Source organism: Arachis stenosperma, chromosome 7 (assembly GCF_014773155.1).
Source record: "Arachis stenosperma cultivar V10309 chromosome 7, arast.V10309.gnm1.PFL2, whole genome shotgun sequence".
NCBI lineage: Eukaryota > Viridiplantae > Streptophyta > Magnoliopsida > Fabales > Fabaceae > Arachis > Arachis stenosperma.
This window is the reverse complement of record NC_080383.1, coordinates 1,870,646-1,893,504: the sequence shown is the minus strand read 5'-3', so window position 1 is coordinate 1,893,504 and position 22,859 is coordinate 1,870,646. Positions and strand designations below refer to the sequence as shown.

At 28.2% G+C, this 22,859-nt stretch overlaps 3 protein-coding genes across 4 annotated transcripts; all 3 read right to left on the bottom strand.

Annotated features, from left to right (window-relative positions):
• Positions 1–1,321: 1,321 nt before the first annotated feature.
• LOC130940522 (cytochrome P450 71D10-like) lies at positions 1,322–4,669 on the bottom strand. The gene is made up of 3 exons (XM_057868680.1): positions 4,096–4,669; positions 3,219–3,541; positions 1,322–1,945 (listed from the first exon to the last, which is right to left on the bottom strand). The coding sequence occupies exons 1-3, from the start codon at positions 4,667–4,669 to the stop codon at positions 1,328–1,330; spliced, it is 1,515 nt and encodes a 504-aa protein (XP_057724663.1). The 3' UTR covers positions 1,322–1,327.
• Positions 4,670–5,211: 542 nt separating this feature from the next.
• Positions 5,212–6,863, bottom strand: LOC130941156 (cytochrome P450 71D10-like). Its single transcript, XM_057869560.1, has 3 exons — positions 6,306–6,863; positions 5,652–5,736; positions 5,212–5,218 (listed from the first exon to the last, which is right to left on the bottom strand). Exons 1-3 carry the CDS (start codon positions 6,733–6,735, stop codon positions 5,212–5,214), a joined length of 522 nt encoding a protein of 173 aa, XP_057725543.1. The 5' UTR covers positions 6,736–6,863.
• An 11,515-nt stretch (positions 6,864–18,378) lies between these two features.
• Positions 18,379–22,859, bottom strand: LOC130940520 (cytochrome P450 71D10-like). Of its 2 annotated transcripts, none has more exons than XM_057868677.1 (3): positions 22,286–22,859; positions 20,859–21,184; positions 18,379–19,149 (listed from the first exon to the last, which is right to left on the bottom strand). In XM_057868677.1, exons 1-3 carry the CDS (start codon positions 22,857–22,859, stop codon positions 18,505–18,507), a joined length of 1,545 nt encoding a protein of 514 aa, XP_057724660.1. In that variant the 3' UTR covers positions 18,379–18,504. The 2 variants fall into 2 exon arrangements, with proteins under 2 accessions (XP_057724660.1, XP_057724661.1); XM_057868678.1 differs by having other exon boundaries at positions 20,859–21,118; positions 22,286–22,852.

Sequence of the window (22,859 nt, the reverse complement as noted above, 5' to 3'; positions counted from 1 at the left end):
TTATTATTTTTTATCAGTATTTACTATTTAGTCAATAATAATAATGTACACCAATATTTATATACATTATACATACAAAAAATATATAATTTATATTATATTTATCAAATTTAAATTTTATACATATAAATTAATATAATTATATTCATATTTTTTTAAAATTTACACACATAAATTAATAAAATTTATTTATTAAAAATAATTTAATATTTATATACTAGTCAAATTATGATTAAAATACTAAAAATTACTTCCCCAATAACTTCTCTTTAAGATATTACTCTTAACCCACTATTATGAAAACCAAACAGTAATAACATATTTTTTATCTCAATATAAGCTAAGGTACAGAAAATAATATGTAGCGAAGCCTGAATCAGAGGAAGTGGACGGACACAAAAAAAAAATTCAGAGGAAATGGACAAATTAAAGATGATGATCACTACTGATTGATTTTTATATGAAAAAGATAACCATTGCTCACTGATTTTTCCATAGCAACAACAATCTGAGGTCCATATAAAATTTGGAGTTTTCGAATATATATATATATATATATATAGTGTTACTCATCACTCAGGTGTGCGATTAATAATGTGTGATGCAGCTTCAGCTATAAGAGTGATATTTTAGGTTCTTGTAAGTCAATGTTTATATCATTTAAGGCTTTTTTTTAACATATATAAATTAAAGAAAAATTAATATTATATGATTCACCTAGACGAAAATTAAATATTTATATCACAATAAAATTAGAGATCAAATAATTTTAAATTAAGTCCAATTGAATTATTTTTTGGCGGCCGTTACTAACCGTTGCAAGAATTTTGTATTTTTAAACCATGCATAGCGGTAGTTTCTCAAATTGCCGCCACTTGCTCCGAGAACCACCATCGCTTGCAATGTTTGTTGTAGTGTTTGTTGACTATATATTTCACATTACAATATTGTAATAACAATATGGGTTCATAAGTTATTAGAATTGAAATTTAATTAACTCCATTTCGAAACTAATTTATGAAATGAGAGATGTTTTATATCTATGAACTATTTATAAACTTTATTTTTAAGTTGTATAGAGCTTGTAATAGAAATAGACAAATGATAAAACAAAAAAAAAAAGTGAATAAAATATAATATATAAAATCACTCATTTAATTTTTTCTATAAATGGAAACTCAAATACAATTAATTTCATGTGAAGTTAATAGTTAAAAGTTGCTAAATGACAATTTAATCAAATTTATTAAATTATTTAATAATTTTTAACTATCAACTTCACATGAAATTAACTGTATTTGAATTTTTACCTAATTTATATTAATTGTTAAGGTTGATGATGAATAATGGGAATCAAGCAGAGATCATTTCTTCTTCTTATAGTGATCCCAAACAACTCACTCATATCAAGCTCTTCATTCTTGATTCCATTGGGAAGCTTCCAATCAAAATGATAAAGCAATTGAGCAAGTGGCAATTCCATGTTTGGTGTAGCAAATGCAATCCCGGGACACATTCTTCTTCCACCACCAAATGGAATATACTCAAAGTTTGTGCCTCTATTATCAATTGAATAATTATCAACAAACCTCTCAGGCTTAAATTCCATGGCATCAACCCAATACCTTGGATCTCTTCCAATTGCCCAAGCATTGATAATAATTCTAGAATTGGATGGGATTTGATACTCTTTGATTTGGCATGGTTCTTTGTTCTCTCTAGGAACTAACAATGGTACAGATGGATGTAACCTTAAGGTTTCTTTGATGATAGACTTAAGGTATGTCAATTGGTGCAATTCTGATTCATCCACATACCCTTTGCTACCATAAACTCTTCTAACTTCAGCTTGTGCAGCTTCCATCACTTTTGGTTTCTTTATCATTTCAGCCATTGCCCATTCCACAATTGCTGAAGATGTTTCTCCACCACCAGCAAACATATCCTGCAAATGGATTAATTATAATAAAGATTTTGCTAATTAAGGAATTAATAATCTTATTAATATATAGAAAAGAATTTATAAAAAATTAATTAATTAAATTTCGAATGCATTTAAATTATAATATTATATATATAAGTTTTATAAGAAAAGCACAAATCAATTCCAAATAAATGATAGTAATATATCAATAATTTCTGTTAATTTTTTATTAAAAAATGATATATGAACTAATTTGTATAATAATTTTAAATCCTAAATCTTAAGAGATGGATAATTTTTTATCATTAAAAGAAGGATTGTTTAATTTACAAATGGTGCGAGATACGGGATTATGTTTATTTTTAATTATACTAAAATTGTTAAATCGGTGGAATTGAGCTCTTGTAAGTTGTAAACTTGTAATAGTGTCAGTATTCTTGAGGTAGCATTTGTTTTGAGGTATTGAGATAGAAATTGGGAGATTGAGATTCAATATTATGTTTGTTAGTTCAGAGACTGATATTAAAATTTCTTTTTCTGTTTTCAAAATTTCAATATTTTAGTACCTTCAAAACGTAGGGACACAGGGGACTAAAATTTTTAAAGATGAAGATTGAAACTTTAATAATATTTTATACTCAAAATATTCTCATTTCAATTAATTAATTCTAATTTTACTCTTTGTGCAAATTAAATTAGAATTTTATTCTTGTTTCAATTTCTGTCTTCCGCTTTGCACCAAATAGAATACTCAGATTTATTTCAATCTCTGTCTCTTAATTTCAATCTTTTTATTTCTGTCTTTTCATCAAATGCTACCTGAATGTACTACTAGTATATAAGTATACAAGTTATTATGACAAGTGTTTAAAAAAAAAAATAAAAATAAAAAATATGTGTACACATTAAAAATCGGTTATCGCATATATTATTGTATTGTTTAATTTATTTTTGTGTATTTTTATTATTTTGTATATATGTAATGTTGAAAAAAATAAATATTTAATAATTAATTTTATTAAAAAATCAACTCGTTGATATTTCTCTTGTATCTCGTCAACGAAGCAACATGCCTAGCTACATAAAAATTTTAACAATATTATATCCACGTTAAAGTTAAAAATAAATACGAACCACAACTTTTCACAATTAAGTCTAACGTTTTATGCATATTTATCACTCTTATATATTGTAAAAATTTAAGAAATAAATTTTCTAAAAACGTGAGTTGTATGTTGAGGTTTACAAAACAATTAAAATAATAATAATTATCTATATATATTATTAGACTAACCTGGATGACTGCTTTGATATTATCATCAGTCAAAGGATATTCAGAATCTTTTTGTTGAAATTTGAGAAGAACATCAACTAGATCTTCATCATCAGCTTCTTCTTCACATTTGCCACCTTTTTTATTTTTATGATCATCTATGATGTCTTGTAATACCTTATCCGACTTTAAATGCAGTTCTTCAATCTTAGTCTTGTCTCTACTCATCATTTCAAGCACTACTCTAATTGAAGGATACAGATCAGCAATACAATTTCTTCCTCCTATTTGCAATGCTTCTTCAAAAGATGATATAAAAACATCATAGTAACTATATTTTTTACCTATATTGTCAAATAAAAAACATACAATTATTAAATAACAAATATGATAAAGTTATATGTAATAAGATGTGAAATCTTGATAGAATTATCACAGTAAAAATTAATTATTATATTGACATATAGTCTAAAATCTTACAATATTTTTTATGTGTTAGTCTTTAATATAAGATTTTTTTTTTAATATTCGTGTCTTATGAGACTCCTAACATATATATCCTTTTAAGAGTTAATATACCGACAGTTTTATTTTATGATATTTCATTTAGTCTTTTCTTGGCCAAGACTCTTCACAAATAATAATTTCTTTTACTTGGTCGAATTTTAATAAAAATACTAATGTAATAAAATATAAATTATTAAAAAATTATCACCACAAAAATTAACTATTACGATGAAAGAGTCTAAAATCAATCTTATAAATTTGTTTTTAATATTGGCTTTCCTAGGATTCTTTTTACCATGATATAATAATAATAATAATAATAATAATAATAATAATAATAATAATAAATGTAAAATTAAAGTATTTACGCTGTGTATAAATTTCTTTTTACCAAATACTATTCTAGCTGCTATTCCATAGGTCATTGATAAAATCTTGTGAGACAGATTAAAAATGGAGCCTTGACTTTGAGATATTGCTTTGACCAACTCTGAAACCTCTGCTTCTCTTATGCGCCTAAAAGATTGAACACGCTTTGCTGTTAATAACTCCATGGTGCATATCTTTCGTACATGCCTCCAATACTCTCCATAGGGGGCAAAAGCAATGTCCGTTCCATTGTAATTCATGACTCTGGCAAAGAGAAGGTTTGGCCTATCACAAAAGTTGAGATCTTGAGTCTTCAAAATCTCTTGTGCCATTTCAGGTGATGTAACTATGATGTGGGACACTTCTCCTAGTTTAAGATGCATTAAGGGTCCGTATTTGGAAGCTAAATTTCTTAGGCATTCATGGGGCATTGATCCTACAAGGTTGTGCATGTTTCCTATGATGGGTAGTTTTCTTGGCCCTGGGGGTAAATTGGTAATATCCTTGGAAGAACTAAATTTCTTAATGGCTGTTTTCAATAGCAAAAAGAGAAAGAGGATGGTGGTGAGGATAGAGATAAGGTTTGGAAGATCCATGATATGCATGGTAGAAGGTTGTATTTGCGTACCGTTATATAATAAACTAGAACGAGACTCGCGCGATGCGCGGAATAGTAAATTAATGATAATATATAATAAATATTAAAAATTGTTATATTTTGTAAAATTAAATTAAATGCGTAAACTAAAGTTAAATTTAAAAAGTATTTTATTTAAAATGATTTGTAGTACAAAAAATTTGAATATTAAAGTTGTATGTACAAAATAACAATTTTATTTGATAGTTTGATTTTTGCATTTGTTTTAGTTGATGAACTTAGTCTTTTTATAAGGTGCTCGTCCTCCTTTTTTTATTGGTTGTTGTTAGAGTTGTTACTTTCTTCTTTTTGTGTAGGTTCTTGTGAAGACGTATTTTTTATGAATTGTTGAGTTATATGTACTTTCTACTGTGTTGTTTGTTCCATCTTTGCAAGTATGTTCTTCTTCCGAATATGTGTCTTGAATTTGTATAATTTTCTTTCTCCTTAATCTCTTGATGGGTATGTGATCTTAGTCTAATGATATTAGTATTGACGAAATTAGTTCCTATAATCAATGAATAATTTAAATTTGAAATAAAAATGATGTCTAAACTAACTAAAATAAGTGATTTTTTTAGTATTACCTGTTTTATTTGTTGTAATGAGTGTTGAGATTCAGTGTTTTTTGTTGGAATAAATGTCTTAATAAGAGTGTATCGTTTAGAACTTTCTTTAAAATTAAAATAATTTACATTGACTTCAAATATAAGTGAGATTGCACAAAATTTTCAATTGGAGTGATGTTTCAATGTCATTACTTTTCTGGAGTGTCATTAGATTTGAAACAGTTGTACCAAAAAATTTTTTGCTTCGCCATCAAATAGTACAAAAGTAGTTGTACCACTTTGATCTGAAACCTTTAATTGAGTTTCGAACCTAAAATAAGTATTAAGTTAGTAACTAATAATTTGATAGATGAAACTCTAATTGAAGGATACAGATCAGCAATACAATTTCTTCCTCCTATTTGCAATGCTTCTTCAAAAGATGATATAAAAACATCATAGTAACTATATTTTTTACCTATATTGTCAAATAAAAAACATACAATTATTAAATAACAAATATGATAAAGTTATATGTAATAAGATGTGAAATCTTGATAGAATTATCACAGTAAAAATTAATTATTATATTGACATATAGTCTAAAATCTTACAATATTTTTTATGTGTTAGTCTTTAATATAAGATTTTTTTTTTAATATTCGTGTCTTATGAGACTCCTAACATATATAATATCCTTTTAAGAGTTAATATACCGACAGTTTTATTTTATGATATTTCATTTAGTCTTTTCTTGGCCAAGACTCTTCACAAATAATAATTTCTTTTACTTGGTCGAATTTTAATAAAAATACTAATGTAATAAAATATAAATTATTAAAAAATTATCACCACAAAAATTAACTATTACGATGAAAGAGTCTAAAATCAATCTTATAAATTTGTTTTTAATATTGGCTTTCCTAGGATTCTTTTTACCATGATATAATAATAATAATAATAATAATAATAATAATAATAATAATAATAATAATAATAATAAATGTAAAATTAAAGTATTTACGCTGTGTATAAATTTCTTTTTACCAAATACTATTCTAGCTGCTATTCCATAGGTCATTGATAAAATCTTGTGAGACAGATTAAAAATGGAGCCTTGACTTTGAGATATTGCTTTGACCAACTCTGAAACCTCTGCTTCTCTTATGCGCCTAAAAGATTGAACACGCTTTGCTGTTAATAACTCCATGGTGCATATCTTTCGTACATGCCTCCAATACTCTCCATAGGGGGCAAAAGCAATGTCCGTTCCATTGTAATTCATGACTCTGGCAAAGAGAAGGTTTGGCCTATCACAAAAGTTGAGATCTTGAGTCTTCAAAATCTCTTGTGCCATTTCAGGTGATGTAACTATGATGTGGGACACTTCTCCTAGTTTAAGATGCATTAAGGGTCCGTATTTGGAAGCTAAATTTCTTAGGCATTCATGGGGCATTGATCCTACAAGGTTGTGCATGTTTCCTATTATGGGTAGTTTTCTTGGCCCTGGGGGTAAATTGGTAATATCCTTGGAAGAACTAAATTTCTTAATGGCTGTTTTCAATAGCAAAAAGAGAAAGAGGATGGTGGTGAGGATAGAGATAAGGTTTGGAAGATCCATGATATGCATGGTAGAAGGTTGTATTTGCGTACCGTTATATAATAAACTAGAACGAGACTCGCGCGATGCGCGGAATAGTAAATTAATGATAATATATAATAAATATTAAAAATTGTTATATTTTGTAAAATTAAATTAAATGCGTAAACTAAAGTTAAATTTAAAAAGTATTTTATTTAAAATGATTTGTAGTACAAAAAATTTGAATATTAAAGTTGTATGTACAAAATAACAATTTTATTTGATAGTTTGATTTTTGCATTTGTTTTAGTTTATGAACTTAGTCTTTTTATAAGGTGCTCGTCCTCCTTTTTTTATTGGTTGTTGTTAGAGTTGTTACTTTCTTCTTTTTGTGTAGGTTCTTGTGAAGACGTATTTTTTATGAATTGTTGAGTTATATGTACTTTCTACTGTGTTGTTTGTTCCATCTTTGCAAGTATGTTCTTCTTCCGAATATGTGTCTTGAATTTGTATAATTTTCTTTCTCCTTAATCTCTTGATGGGTATGTGATCTTAGTCTAATGATATTAGTATTGACGAAATTAGTTCCTATAATCAATGAATAATTTAAATTTGAAATAAAAATGATGTCTAAACTAACTAAAATAAGTGATTTTTTTAGTATTACCTGTTTTATTTGTTGTAATGAGTGTTGAGATTCAGTGTTTTTTGTTGGAATAAATGTCTTAATAAGAGTGTATCGTTTAGAACTTTCTTTAAAATTAAAATAATTTACATTGACTTCAAATATAAGTGAGATTGCACAAAATTTTCAATTGGAGTGATGTTTCAATGTCATTACTTTTCTGGAGTGTCATTAGATTTGAAACAGTTGTACCAAAAAAATTTTTGCTTCGCCATCAAATAGTACAAAAGTAGTTGTACCACTTTGATCTGAAACCTTTAATTGAGTTTCGAACCTAAAATAAGTATTAAGTTAGTAACTAATAATTTGATAGATGAAATTATTAAAAATATATAGAGTTGCCTTATTGTTTGATAGCGTGGTGTTTGATTATTACATGTGCCACAAATGTAGTTATCTCCTTTTTCATATGTTTTCTTCTTACACTTTTCACATTTAACATAATTATTTTCATTGAGTAAGTTTGAGATAGTGTGTAGTTTGAAAATAAATTTTTTGTGCTAAATATGATGTTATTTGAAGGAATAGTAATAAGAGACTTATATAAGTAGTTCAAAGAATTTGAATATTTGTAACGTAAAATTTATTATGATTAATAATATTATTATGACATTTGTAATATGGATATTTATTACATTGAATGAGTTATTTATAGAAATTAATAAATTAATTATTAGAATTATAAATTTATTGTATTGTTTACAACGATAAGATATAATAAATATAGAAATATGGATTTAATGTCTTTGTAAATTACAAACTTGGTTAGATGCTATTAATTTCTAATTATTTCTAATTATTGCTGTTGGTAATTATTGTATTGTTTTTTGTATATTTTGTTTTTTTATTTTACTAATTTGAAAATAATAGATGATTTGGCAAAAATTAAGTGGTTGATTCTAAAATTTTGTCAAGTAAGCGATGTTGCTGACATGGCATTAGTAGAAGAAAAAAATGTCTTAAACGTAATATGAGTAAACTTATGTATCTACTTTAATATATTAAGAATAGATTAAGAAAAAGTATAAGTAGATATGAAAATATTAAATAATGTGAATAATTGATATATCGGATATTTAATTTACTAAATGTGCAAATAATTATTCTAATATTAAGATTTAGATGGATAATTTGAGAATGTAATATATTTTTATTTTATTGGACCAATTATAAAATTTATTACTTATATTATTTATAAAGATTATTATTTATCTAACAAAATCTATAAATTAATAAATTAATAACTATGATATGTTGCTCAATAATTGATTATAAGTTGTCATTTCCGAAAACAACAACTTAGTATAGGTAAATGAGCACTAACAAAAACTCAAGTAGTTTACATGATTCAGCAATTGACCAAATAGCTCAAATTTAACGGTTGGAATAATTAGTTAATTTTAAATATAATAAATACATCATTATAGATGTTATATATATAACTATGAATATTAAATTAAATAATTTTTTTTAGTATTACCGTTAGATTATATATATATATATACTCTGGTCCAACAATATTAAATTATATAAACTTTGGTTTCAGATTAATAATTAAGTAGATTTAATTTAATTTTAAAAATTAATTTAAAAAACAAGTGGATGAAATTTTTATTTATAAGCACTTTAAAAATGATATTTTTAAGCGATATAAAATTTAGGATAATTCACATTAATAAACCAGTATTCATTTAATTTTATGTGAATCACCCAAAATAAAAAACGTAATGTGAATAACTCCAATTATATCTCTATACAAATTGAATTAGCCAAAAGTTCAAATTAAATTTAGCTTTCTATATAAATCGAAACAGTCTGGTTCGATTTATACATATTTATTTGCTATTCTAGTAAATCTACTCAACACGTTTCGATTTATACATGCATGCATGCTATTTTAGTAAATCTAAGCACTCTATTTCGATTTAGCCTTAGATGTTTGCCTATAGTAATTCGAAATACACCGTTTCAATTTACGGGCATTGAAAAGCCCATAGTAATTCGATTATGGCTGTTTCGAATTATCTACGGTTTCGTGCCCATGATAATTTGAATGAATCTAATTAGATTTACTAGGAGGATCCTTATAAATAGAGTTCGAATTGAAATCATTCGAATCACGAATCCAAAATGCTCAGAGAAATCTCAGCCCAAACACTCCAACATTTGATAAATAACGTGATGGGAGATAACTCGAATCGTCTTTATCGTTTGGACGGAGTTGCCCATATTACTGGTATTATCAATGAAGAGGTTGGTGTATACCATTTTTTTTTTTTCAAAAATAGTATTAAATATTTTACGTTAATGCTTTTTTGTCTCTTTTAATGATGGTCATTATTACAATTGTTAAACTAAATAGAGTGGTTAGATTGGTGACTTAATAATCTTTAGAGGTTTGATCGAGCAAGTTTTAATTTGGAAAGTGGTTACAAATAAGTAGAAGAATATTAGTGAAGATAACGTGTAGTGAAACTTAGTTAGAGTAAGACTAGTCAATGGACTTGATGTTGTAATTTGGGTTATTAGTAAAAATATTTTATTAGTATTAAATTTATTTTTATTCGGCCCAGTTTGATGAATATATAAATTTATTTTGTGTTTGTATCCGTAACATTATTTGGTTGTATTTATGGCATTATTTAGATTAAGATATGCATTAGTTGATATTGTTATGTAAATATGTTTTGATATGGTCGTAAGAGACAATTTGTTATGTTGTTTATGTAGCACCACTGATGTATCGGTAGCATGAGACGATAGTAAGGTATGTACTTGGATAAGAGGCTCGTTTCATACTTGCAGATGGCCGGTTTATACCATCTTACAAGACTGAACGAGACTTGGTTTATGTTGGATGAGCTGTTAGTGAATGCATTCGTAGAAAGATGGCATCTGGAAACGCACATGTTTTATATGCCGTTGGAGAGTGCACGATTACAGTGCAGGACGTGGCGTACCAGTTAGGGCTGCCGATCGTTGGATAGTACGTCATTAGATGCCTGATGGAGTTTGAGCGATACATCGAGGGTGGTCGCCCAGTTTGGGTGTGGTTCCAGGAGCTGTTGGGTGTTTTGCCTCCTATGAATTGCATCGACAAGTTTACAATGAGATGCAGTTGGATGCAGGGCACATTCGGAGAGATTCCTGATGGCTCTGACGATGCCACTATTAGGAGATATGTCCGGGCCTATATCGTGATGCTTTTGGAGACTCTGCTATTTGGCGACAAGTCCGGTACTCACCTGCACATTCAATGGATGCCATACGTAGCCAAGCTTGAGGACATGGGTGGGTACAGTTGGGGATTAACTGTTCTGTCATAGTTATAACGGTGCATGTGCTGCGTGGCAAACAGAAACGTTGTGAAGTTAGCTGGTCCATTGTAGCTGCTTCAGTCATGGATCTTCTAGCAGTTTTCTGATCTCAGACCCGCTGGATATCATACTTTTGGCTGGCCTTTGGTCTTGAGGTGATGTTCTATTTATGTGCTATCTTTCTCTTTTATTTTTTGGAGTTATTTTCATTTAGTGATAATGTGTGTTTCGGGTAGGTGGTCAGGTCACAACCTGACTGCGAGCGAGAAGGGACCTCGAGTTGCTCATTGGAGGCTCTGGATAGATCTCCTATAGACTGGGGATGTCACTATTTTGTCAAATCTAAATAGTTAATATCTAATGTCAGCTTGGCAACACTGTATATCTAATGATGACGTTTCAAAACTATTTCTATGCACATTACATAGTCAATCCTTTTAGTCCAATCACTCATGGCAGGATCTTCGAAATGGAGAATATCAAACCAGTAGTCAAATTCAACCTCAGTCTTGGCCTAAGCTGCATTCACCAATAGCCTTCATGCATTCTTGTCCTTAAAGTTTAGGACAAAATTGGCGGCCACATGTCGAATACAGAATGCACGGTAGAAAGCGGGTGCTACCCAACCTCCGTCGGGAGCTTCTAGTGCAGCCTTAATGATACCGTTGTGTCAATTCGGTATCACTAGAAGACCCAACTGCGGAGTGATGTGCTGGCAGATATGGGATAGAAAAAATAACCATGACTTAGAATTCTCACCCTCCATAAGTGCAAATGCAACAAGTAGGATGTTGGAATTCTCGTTCTGGCAATCGCAACGAGCAATGTCCTCCCGTATTTAACGTACAAGTGGGTCTCGTCAATACTGACCAATGGCTTGCAATGTTAGAAGGCCTCAATACATGGCAGAAATGTCCAAAAAAATCGGTGAAAATAGGAATGCAACTGATCCACTTGCTCACCACTCACACAAGACTCGTCCTCAGCACTGTAACACTACCCGGCATCGTCATCTGGACACCTAGTACCCATCACGGCAACTCGTTGTATGACTCATCCTAATTTCTGTAAAATTGTGCCATGACCTTCTGCTTAGCCAACCAAACTCTCATGTAAGTCGGCCTAAAACTAAAATGTGCCTCTGTCGCATTCAGAAGTACCTTGATACACATGGCAGCATCAGCTCTAATCATTGGCAGTATGAATGCTGAGATCACATAATAATCAAGACTCCTGTGATCACTCGGTATCAACGTGGTTATACAAGTATGAGGTCTATTGTACCGTTTTATCTCCAAAATACCTCTACGCTAGTGGAGACTGATCCGAATCAACCATGCGCACCCGTTGCCAAATTCCTTACACTTCCCGTAGTACTTGCGATAATCAGACTCCACCACTTTGTACTGAACACCGCATTGGATGCTATAAGTCTTCAAGCTTAACACGACCTCCTCTTTATCCTAAAACTGCTGACCAACCTGAAACTTTGCTAGTCCTCCAGCATCTTGTGTGTCTCTGGCACCAAATCCAATAGGTTCACCAGGAACTCCTTGCTATCTCATGGCATCCAAGTCTAAATTTAAAAAGTACAGGGGGTACTATTGAGTCCCTGAACTAGACGCAGCAACACCCTCAATTAGATTACTCCCTGCTATGTCATCATCACTATCATTGGCAATTATGTTCGGCTCCACATGGTCATCCTCATCATCATCCCGTAGTACATCGTCTATACCATCCGGTGCTCTACCCTGCAATGAAACCGGTGTCGTCTCAGTAATACCTACTTCTCTGTCACCACTGCGGTTTAGATCAGCTGCGAAGGACAGGGAGGCAACCAACATTGCCTTAGGCAGAAGCGGAGCCACGTACAAGCCAAGGGGCAATGGGCTCCCCCAACTATCAAGTTTTTCTTATAAGTTATGCATAAATTTTAGTTTACCCCCCTTTAAATTTTTATTTTATTCTTTGTTAATTATAAAGTTTTTTTGGCCCCTCCCTGAAATTTAATCTAGCTCTGCCCCTGGCCTTAGGCACAATCATAGGCACGGATGAGGAGGCACCACCAGGTCTCGAACTAGAACAGGCTGCCGTTGCTGGAGCTTGGGGAGCCCAGTTCGAACCGCTTGAGTTGGAGACCACATCTATAAGCTTGGCCAACAGCTCGGGGGTCCTGACCTCGGAAAACTGCCAACGACAATGGAATAGAACTTCTAAATCTTCGTCACTCCCTATGACGAACGAATCGTACTTCACGTTATCCCGTAAAACTGAAATCGAAATTCAATAGGATGATTTCTTAACCCATTTCACGCCTTGCAACCCCAGTTTTTGGATTATAGAATTCAGGAACTCAGTGAAACTCGTTGAAGGTTTCAAAAAAATACTATGGGGATCCTTATCAGCAAACTTAATTCAAGAACGTATTTTTTTCTTAATCGACCCTCTATAGTGTACTAATACTATAAATTTATCCTCACTAGCCATTATATTTTACTCTCATACAGAATTAACGTTCATGTCATATTTATATGGCCTCACAGTAAATCTAATCAGTCCCATTAAAAGATATGAGGACAATATCAGGGTGTAATTCAAAATAGATTGTTTCGAATTACTATGCGCTCACGTGTATGGCTAAATCAAAAGAGTGTGCTTAGATTTACTGGAATAGTATGCATGCATGCATGCATAAATTAAAATAGATTGATTAAATTTACTAGAACAATCTGTAAAGATGTATAAATCGAATCATACTTTTTCGATTTAATTATATAAAGAGCTAAATTTAGTCTGACTCGTTCGATTTGTATAGAGATGTGATTGGGATGATTTATATGACTTTTTTATTTTAGGTGATTTGCATAAAATTATTGGACGAATGTTAATTTATTAATGTGAATTATCCTAAAATTTATAATAAATTCAAAATATACTTACAATTAATTAGACTCATTTAAAGTAAAAATAAAAAAGATAAAAAAACGAGTGTCTAAATTCTTAAATTAAGATACTAAAATATATACATTATAAAAATTATAAATTCGATAACTGTTAATTCTTATTTTATTTCTTTATAAATCTTCAAACTTTAGAATTTACATAATTTTTTTTCAGTTGTGACTTAAGGTGTTATAAATAAATTAGTGAAACAAATCAAAAGTATTTTGTTCCTAAAATATTTATGGTAATTAAAGATGAGGCTTGCTACACATACAAGTCTTTTTGACTTACAAGTTTTACAAGTTGCTACACATTAGAGTCTTTTAATGCGTTATTTAATTTCCAAAGCGCTACACTCACCGTGAATTATAAACGACTCCTCTTCCTCTTCCTCTTCCTCTTCCTCTTCCTCTTCACTCACCGTGAATTATGAACAACTCATCTTCATCTTCCTTTTCCTCTTCCTCTTCCTCTTCTTCTTCTTCTCCTTCTTCACTCACCGTGGATTATGAACAACTCATCTTCCTCTTCCTCTTCCTCTTCCTCTTCTTCTCCTTCTTCTTCTTCTTCCTCCTCCTCCATGTATTTCTTCGTTATTCTCTTTGCCTTTTCATTAGTTGTTTTATTTGCGTTTATTACTGGTATTCTTGCTTCGTTTTTTTTCGATTTTCATGGTTTCTGAAATCAAGCTTTGAAATCGTTTTGAAGATAATGAAACTTCAGAAATACACCCAAACGATTATAGAAAATACACCCAAACGATTATAGAAAATACACCCAAACGATATTTCTTCGTTATTCTCTTTGCCTTTTCATTAGTTGTTTTACTTGCATTTATTACTGGTATTCTTGCTTCTTTTTTTTCGATTTTCATGGTTTCTGAAATCAAACTTTGAAATCGTTTTGAAAATAATAGAACTTCAGAAATACACCCAAACGATTATAGAAAATACACCCAAACGATATTTCTTCGTTATTCTCTTTGCCTTTTCATTAGTTGTTTTACTCGTTTATTACTGGTATTCTTACTTCTTTTTTTTTCGATTTTCATGGTTTTTGAAATCAAGCTTTGAAATCGTTTTGAAAATAATGAAACTTCAGAAATACACCCAAACAATTACAGAAAATACACCCAAACGATTATAGAAAATACACCCAAAGAACACTTTATGCATAATTCAGAACTCTTTCTCTTTCTCCTCCTCATATTCTGCTGCTTCTTCTTCTTCAAAAATGATTTCAGAGCTTGATATCAAAAAATAATGGAAATCAAGAATAACGAAAAAAGAAAACAAAGAGAAAAGCACGTAAATGAAGAAGGAGAAAGAGAAGGCAAAAAACGAAAGAAAAGAAGAAGAAGAAGAGGAGGAAAAGGAAGAAGAATGTGCAGCAAGAAGAAGAAGACGGTGCAGTGAAATTGTGCAGTAACGGTTGAAGAAGGAGAAAGAGAAAGTAAGAAACGAAAGAAAAAAAGAAGAAGAGGAAGAGGAAGAAGAACGTGCAGTAACGTTCAAGCGCGTTAATATAATAACTTGTAAAGACTTGTATAAAAAAATGTTTGTATATGGAAAATTTCTCATTAAAGATACGTGACTTGATATATCACCGTAGTGATGGGTGACGCATTGATGAGATTGCTTGGCGTGCGGAATAATTCCATATGAATACAATAATGATCACACTACTCTACTCTCTCAATTTTCAGTGATAGTTAAGTCGCTTATTATTTTTCGGCAGAAACTCACCTGCAATCGACTGTAGGTGAAGTTGCTTCTGGATGGCTGACATGTGTTATTTTATGGTTTAAAAAAAATAAGTTTATTTTATATAAATGGTTTATTTAAAAAAACCACCAAACAGTTACTTTTATTCCCCTCTTCTTCGTTTCGCACGTAAAATTCATTCTCCTTAAATCCCTTTTTCAGAACTAATATGAAACTTTCAATTAGGTATGTTCCTTTTATTTATATTTTTTAATTAAATTTATTATTTCAAATGTATTTCTTAATTTATGTTTTTATTCATTCCTCTATGAATGATAAAAATTATTTAATAAATACGTACATATTTATGTCATCACATCATTTTGATGTTCAGGATCATAAATGCCAAGATAATTCATGGCAATTTTATGTGATGGAAGACAAAAATGTAATTATAGTATAACGTAGACTAGTTGATAGCATGAGCATTGTTGAAATTTTGGTATGATCTCTTTCATATTTGTTATATGTCTCTTTAGTTGGTGATGTTATAGTTTATTGTGATGATATGATGGTAGTTTAATTGTATGAGTTAGGTCCTTTTTATTTGGTTGAATTTTTTTTATGGCTATCCTATTCTTGATGGCAATGTCAAAATAAATATTTTCATTAGTTGTTCTTTTTTTTCTCTATTTTTGAATCAATTTTATTTTAAAAAATTTATTAAAATTTTTTGTTGTAGACAAAATTAATAATATTATGTTCAATTATTTAAGGAGACCAAATTAATATTTTGATTAGATACTTTTGTTTTATTGAAAATAAATTCTAATTTCTTTAAAAAATAAATTCTAGTTGATAAGTAAAAACACAAAAACGTGCATGACAGTGAAATCATAATTTCTAGACAAGTAAATTATGGACTTATTATCTTAAAAAAATAATTTATTTATATAATAATATTGAAAAATCAACAATAATTTGCATGAAAATAGTTTATTAGTAAAATAAAAGTTAATTGATTGATTACTATAAAATTTAATTTAACGATAAATTTGCAATTGAACATATTTTTACAGCTTAATTTAAAAGCAACTAAAAATGTAAGTTATGGGAAACAAAACAAAACTCATCAAGAAAATAGAAACAGAGACACAAAAAAAGGACAGATGATATCATTTATGCCATTTCTATAAAAAAACCGTGAATTTTATTTCTTTTTTCAAAATACTAAATTTTACTTTTTCAAACAATTTGTATACATATATTTGACAAAAATTAAATAAAAAAAATTTCAGATAAATTTAAAGAAAAATTGGTCAATATGAATGAAGAAAAAGAACATATCAAATTCATCTGTTAGGAATTTAGAAATAACACGCAGAAAAAATTTAAATTATTTTAAAAGTAGTTATTTGATTTATTCAAACCGGTTTTTTTAAATAAACCATTTATATAAAATAAATCGATTTTTTTAAACCATACAGTAACACGTGTCAACGATCCAGAAACAACTTCACCTGCAGTCGACTGCAGGTGAGTTTCCACCTTATTTTTCATGTGTGTGAGAGAGAGGTGAATAACAAAAAATTGTGAGGAGAGGTATATTTCACATTAGTATAAGATATATAGATCGGAGATACCAATTTATTTATATTATTTTTTTAAAATAAATAATTACAAATTGGATGATTTGATTTTTATGATTTTAAAAATAAAAAAATTTTAATGTTAAAATCGAACAATCCAATTTTTATTTTAAAAATAAAAAAAATAAAAAATATAAATCAAACCTTTTGATTTATAATTTATTTTTTCTTTAAATAAATTAAACTCTCCAATTTAAATAAAACACTATATAAAAAAATATCTAACCTTTTAATAACAATATATCACATATATTTAATCAATATAAAAAAAATTATCCTAGTTAAATCAAACCCCACTTATATTAGATATGGACATTTATTAAGAACCAATAAACCTTACTGTTTTGGATATATATGATGTTTATGAATCAAATGGTTAATTTGTATTATTCAAAAAGTCATAATTTTATTATTTTAATAATATATGTTAAGTAAACTGTCTTTTCATATAGTACTCTTAATGTATCTTTAACATATTTGTTAAAAAAATTAAAAATTTTGCATCACTAATAAAATTGAAAAAAGTTCAAGAATTCGTAAAATTTCTTATTTTTTATTAGTATTGTTAACTATTAATTTAATTTTTTAATATAATAATTTAATGATATATTTTAGTCTATATTTTTAAATATTGTTAATTAACTGATGAATAAAAATAATAAATTATATTAATTTTCTAATGAGAAGTGCTAGAAAGCCATTAACTTTTGTGTTTTGTAACAATCAATTAGTCATTAATAATATTTTTAATTGTGTAAGATTAAATTCAATGGTGTGAGACTGAGATCATTCAATTTTTTTTTATGGTTAAATGCTGACTACTGGCCTCGAGACTTTCCCTTTTCTAATATTTCATAATAAATATTTTTAGTGATTTTAGAGGTATGAATTAAGCTATATAAAAAATATCTATTCAAGCAAGAAGGGAGATTTGTTTGATCATACATGATTGTAGTGATAAGCATCTGTTAATCCATATTCAATCTCTCAAGAATTGCATCGATGTCTTCTTCAGAGGTGGTAGAGATACCAAAAAAAGTAAAAATATTTGCAATTTATTTAATCTTAAAGATATATTTCTATACAATTAAGCCCTGTTTCTGTCAAGTGCTGTTCGAATCTGAACTTATGCTTTTGATATCATAAGGTGATTTTGAAGAATATGAAGTGTGTGTAAGAAATAAGAGAAAGAACTATTTGATCATATATTAGTAAAGAAGGAAATGGAAATTGTGTTATTGACCATAGGAAAGTTTAGCCTTATAAAGAGCTTACATAGGTTACTCACAATCTTAGAATGAAAACAGAACCAAACAGAATTACCTAACCAGACCACCATGGCTAACTACATGTAACTAATAATTCTAACTGCTGATTACATTGTTATCTTTATGCATATCCTTGACAATAATAGGAATTAAGCAGAGATCATTTTTTCTTCTTATAGTGATCTTAAACAACTCGGTCATATCAAGTTCCTCATTCTTGATTCCATTGGGAAGCTTCCAATCAAAATGGTAAAGAAGTTGAGCAAGTGGTAACTCCATGTTTGGTGTAGCAAATGCAATTCCGGGACACATTCTTCTTCCACCACCAAATGGAATATACTCAAAGTTTGTGCCTCTATTATCAATTGAATAATTATCAACAAACCTCTCAGGCTTAAATTCCATGGCATCAACCCAATACCTTGGATCTCTTCCAATGGCCCAAGCATTGATAACAATTCTAGAATTGGCTGGAATTTGGTACCCATTGATTTGGCATGGTACTTTGTTCTCTCTTGGAACTAATAATGGCACAGATGGATGTAACCTTAAGGTTTCTTTGATGATAGACTTAAGGTATGTCAACTGGTACAATTCTGATTCATCCACATACCCTTTGCTACCATAAACTCTTCTAACTTCAGCTTGTGCAGCTTCCATCACTTTTGGTTTCTTTATCATTTCAGCCATTGCCCATTCCACAACTGCTGAGGATGTTTCTCCACCACCAGTAAATATGTCCTACAAATAAATTAATTATAATAAAAATTTTGCTAACAAACATGTTAAGGAATTAATAATTTTATTAGTATAAAAAAAAATTATAAAAAATTAAGTTGTCAAAACTTTTGATGCATTTTGTAATATATATATATATATATATATATATAAAGTTTTATATAAATATTATATAGTTTTATCAGAAAAGAGGTCACTAATCCCAAATAAATGATATGTTAGTAATTTCTGTTAATTTTTCATAAAAAATTTGATATAAGAACTAATTTATCTAATAAAATAAAATAAAAAAATTTACTATTAAGAAACGGATTGTACTGAAATTGTTAAATCAATGAAATTGAGTTTTGTAAATTGTATTTGTAATAAGGAATTCAGAAATTTTAATATGAAGGGACTGGATTTTAGATAATTTTTTTTATTCTATAAAAATAATTAACATAAAATTATCAGAGTTAATTTTTTAAAAGATTTATTAATATATATATATAATTATAAATTTTTTTATAATTTTATTTTTAATATTATTATAAAATTATAAAATACCAATAAGTTATAGTGTGTTTAGTTAAAAATGATCATATATCTTATTAATTCAAATTAATTCTTTCAAAAATTCTAAAAAATTTGAAAATTAATTATAAATTATTAATTGTTTGAAAGACACAGTACTTTTATAGAATACAAGATATAAGATATCAGTATACAATTTTTTCTTTTAACAATGTAAATTTAGAAAAAAATGAATATTTTTTATAAAAAAGAATATCTAAAATACATAATGTGATTACTAAAATATAACTACGTAAGTCATTATTAATATAATAATATAAATGTTAAATATATTAATATAAAAAAATAAATTTTTTTTAAATAAATATAAAAATTATTATATAAAAACTAATTTAAAAAGTACAAAAACTTGAAAGTATAATATTAAAATAATTAAATAAAAAATATTAATGAATTAAATAATTAAGACATAAATTCGTTACATAATAAAAAATAATACATATAAAATAATAAAATTACATAATATTTTTATTTTTTAAATACACATCTCATATGTAAGTATAATTTTTTATAATTTTAGGGACTGAGACCACTTCTCTCTCTATATATATTAGAGATTAAAGTGTGATCTTCTATCCTTGAATAGTTTCTCTTTCATATTTATTATTAGTCCCACTTATGAAATCAATTGTGAGGGATCACACTTTACTTTCTAAAGTAAAATTTAAACTTTAGAGGATCCAAATCCTATATATATATATATATATATATATGCAAATTATTATGACAAGTCTTTTAAAAAAATAAAAAAAATATAAAATTATTATATGTACATATTAAAAATAGGTTATCACAATTATTATTGTATTGTTTAATTTATTTTTGTGTATTCTTATTATTTTGTATATATGTAATGTTGAAAAAAAACATAAATATTTAATAATTAATTTTTATTAAAAAATCAACTCTTTGATATTTCTCATGGATCTCGTCAACGAAGCTACAAAAAAATTTCAACAATATTATTATATCCACCTTAACCACAATTTTTTCACAATTAAGTCTAAAGTTTTATGATCACTCTTATATTATAAAAATTTAAGAAAATAAATACCGGCAAAATTTTCTGAACACGTGGCTTGTTTAGGTTCACAAAAAATAATTAATAAATTAATAATAATTGTCTTAATTAGACTAACCTGAATGACTGCTTTAATGTCATCATCAGTTAAAGGATATTCAGAATCTTTTTGTTGAAACTTGAGAAGAACATCAACTAAATCTTCACTGCCTTCTTCTTCTTTACATTTGCCACTTTTTCGATTTCTATGATCATCTATGATGTCTTGCAATACTTTATCAGATTTTTTGTGCAGTTCTTTAAGTTTAGTCTTGTATCTACTCATCAGTTCAAGCAGTACTCTAATTGAAGGATACAGATCAGCAATATAATTTTCTCCTGCTATTTGCAATGCTTTTTCAAAAGATGATATAAAAACTTCCTGCAAGTAACTATATTTTTTACCTATATTGTCAAATAAAAAAATACAATTATTAAATAACAAATATGTTAAAGTTATATGTAATGAGATGTAAAATCCTGATAGAATTATCATAGTAAAAATTAATTATTATATTAAAAGAGTCTAAAATCTTACAACATTATTTATTTGTTAATTTTTAGAGTAAAGTATATGGGGCGAAAAAAAAGAAAGAGCTTCTATCAACTTGTTCCGACCTAGGATAATAAGCTCATGAGCTTAGTTTTACTTCATCTCCGAGAAACGAAAGAAAACTTCCATCTCCAAATTTAACTTAGACGTCCAGTCATTTTAGATACTATTATAAAATATTGAATTTTCCGTTATTTAAATTGCGTATCTCCATCACTTGTCGTGATTTATCATTCAATTAATGACTGAAAAAAAGATCCGCAGGTTAGGTCAAAATGGTCTTATCAATACACAAATGTATATTTTTTGTCTTTAAAATTTGATAAAAATTTTAAAAATATTCTTAAATTTTATCTTTTTTTTTTATTTTGTCTTAAAAATTTGTTATTTGCATTAAATATATTTTTGATGGTTAATTTTACAAAAATTTAAGATCAATTCAACAATAATTTCATAAGAACAACACTCAACATAAACAAATCAAGCATCATTTTGATGCATTATTATTAGATTAGTCTTAAATTTTTTAAAAATTTAGCCGTTTATGATATATTTGATACAAATTAAAAATTTTTTGAACAAAATTAAACCAAAATAAAATTTAGAAATATTTTTAAAATGTGTCAAATTTTAGAAATAAAAAATATATTTTATCCTAATTTTTAATATAAGACTTTTTTTTAATATTCCTCTTATGAGACTCCTAACATGTATTATAGTATATTTTTAAGAGTAAATATTAAAAAAATATTAAAAAATTATCACCACAAAAATTAACTATTATAAATTTATTTTTAATATATAGTGGCTTCCCTAGGATTTTTTTACCATGATATTCTTGACAATATAATAATAATAATAATAATAATAATAATAATAATAATAATAATAATAATAATAATAATAATAAATGTAAAAAAAAGTATTTGCGCTGTGAATAAATTTCTTTTTACCAAATGCTATTCTAGCCGAGATTCCATAGGTCATTGATAAAATCTTGTGAGAGAGATTGAAAATGGAGCCTTGACTTTGAGATATTGCTTTGACCAACTCTAAAACCTCTGCTTCTCTTATGTGCCTAAAAGATTGAACACGCTTTACTGTTAATAACTCCATGGTGCATATCTTTCGTACATGCCTCCAATACTCTCCATAGGGGGCAAAAGCAATGTCTGTTCCATTGTAATTCAAGACTCTTGCAAAGAGAACGTTTGGCCTATCACAAAAGTTGAGATCTTGAGTCTTCATAATCTCTTGTGCCATTTCAGGTGATGTAACTATTATGTGGGACACTTCTCCAAGTTTAAGGTGCATTAAGGGTCCATATTTGGATGCTAAGTTTCTTAGGCATTCATGGGGCATTGATCCTACAAGGTTGTGCATGTTTCCTATGATGGGTAGTTTTCTTGGCCCTGGGGGTAAATTGGTAATATCCTTCGAAGAACTAAATTTCTTAATGGCTATTTTCAATAGCATAAAGAGAAAGAGGAAGGTGGTGAAGATAGAGATAAGGTTTTGAAGATCCAT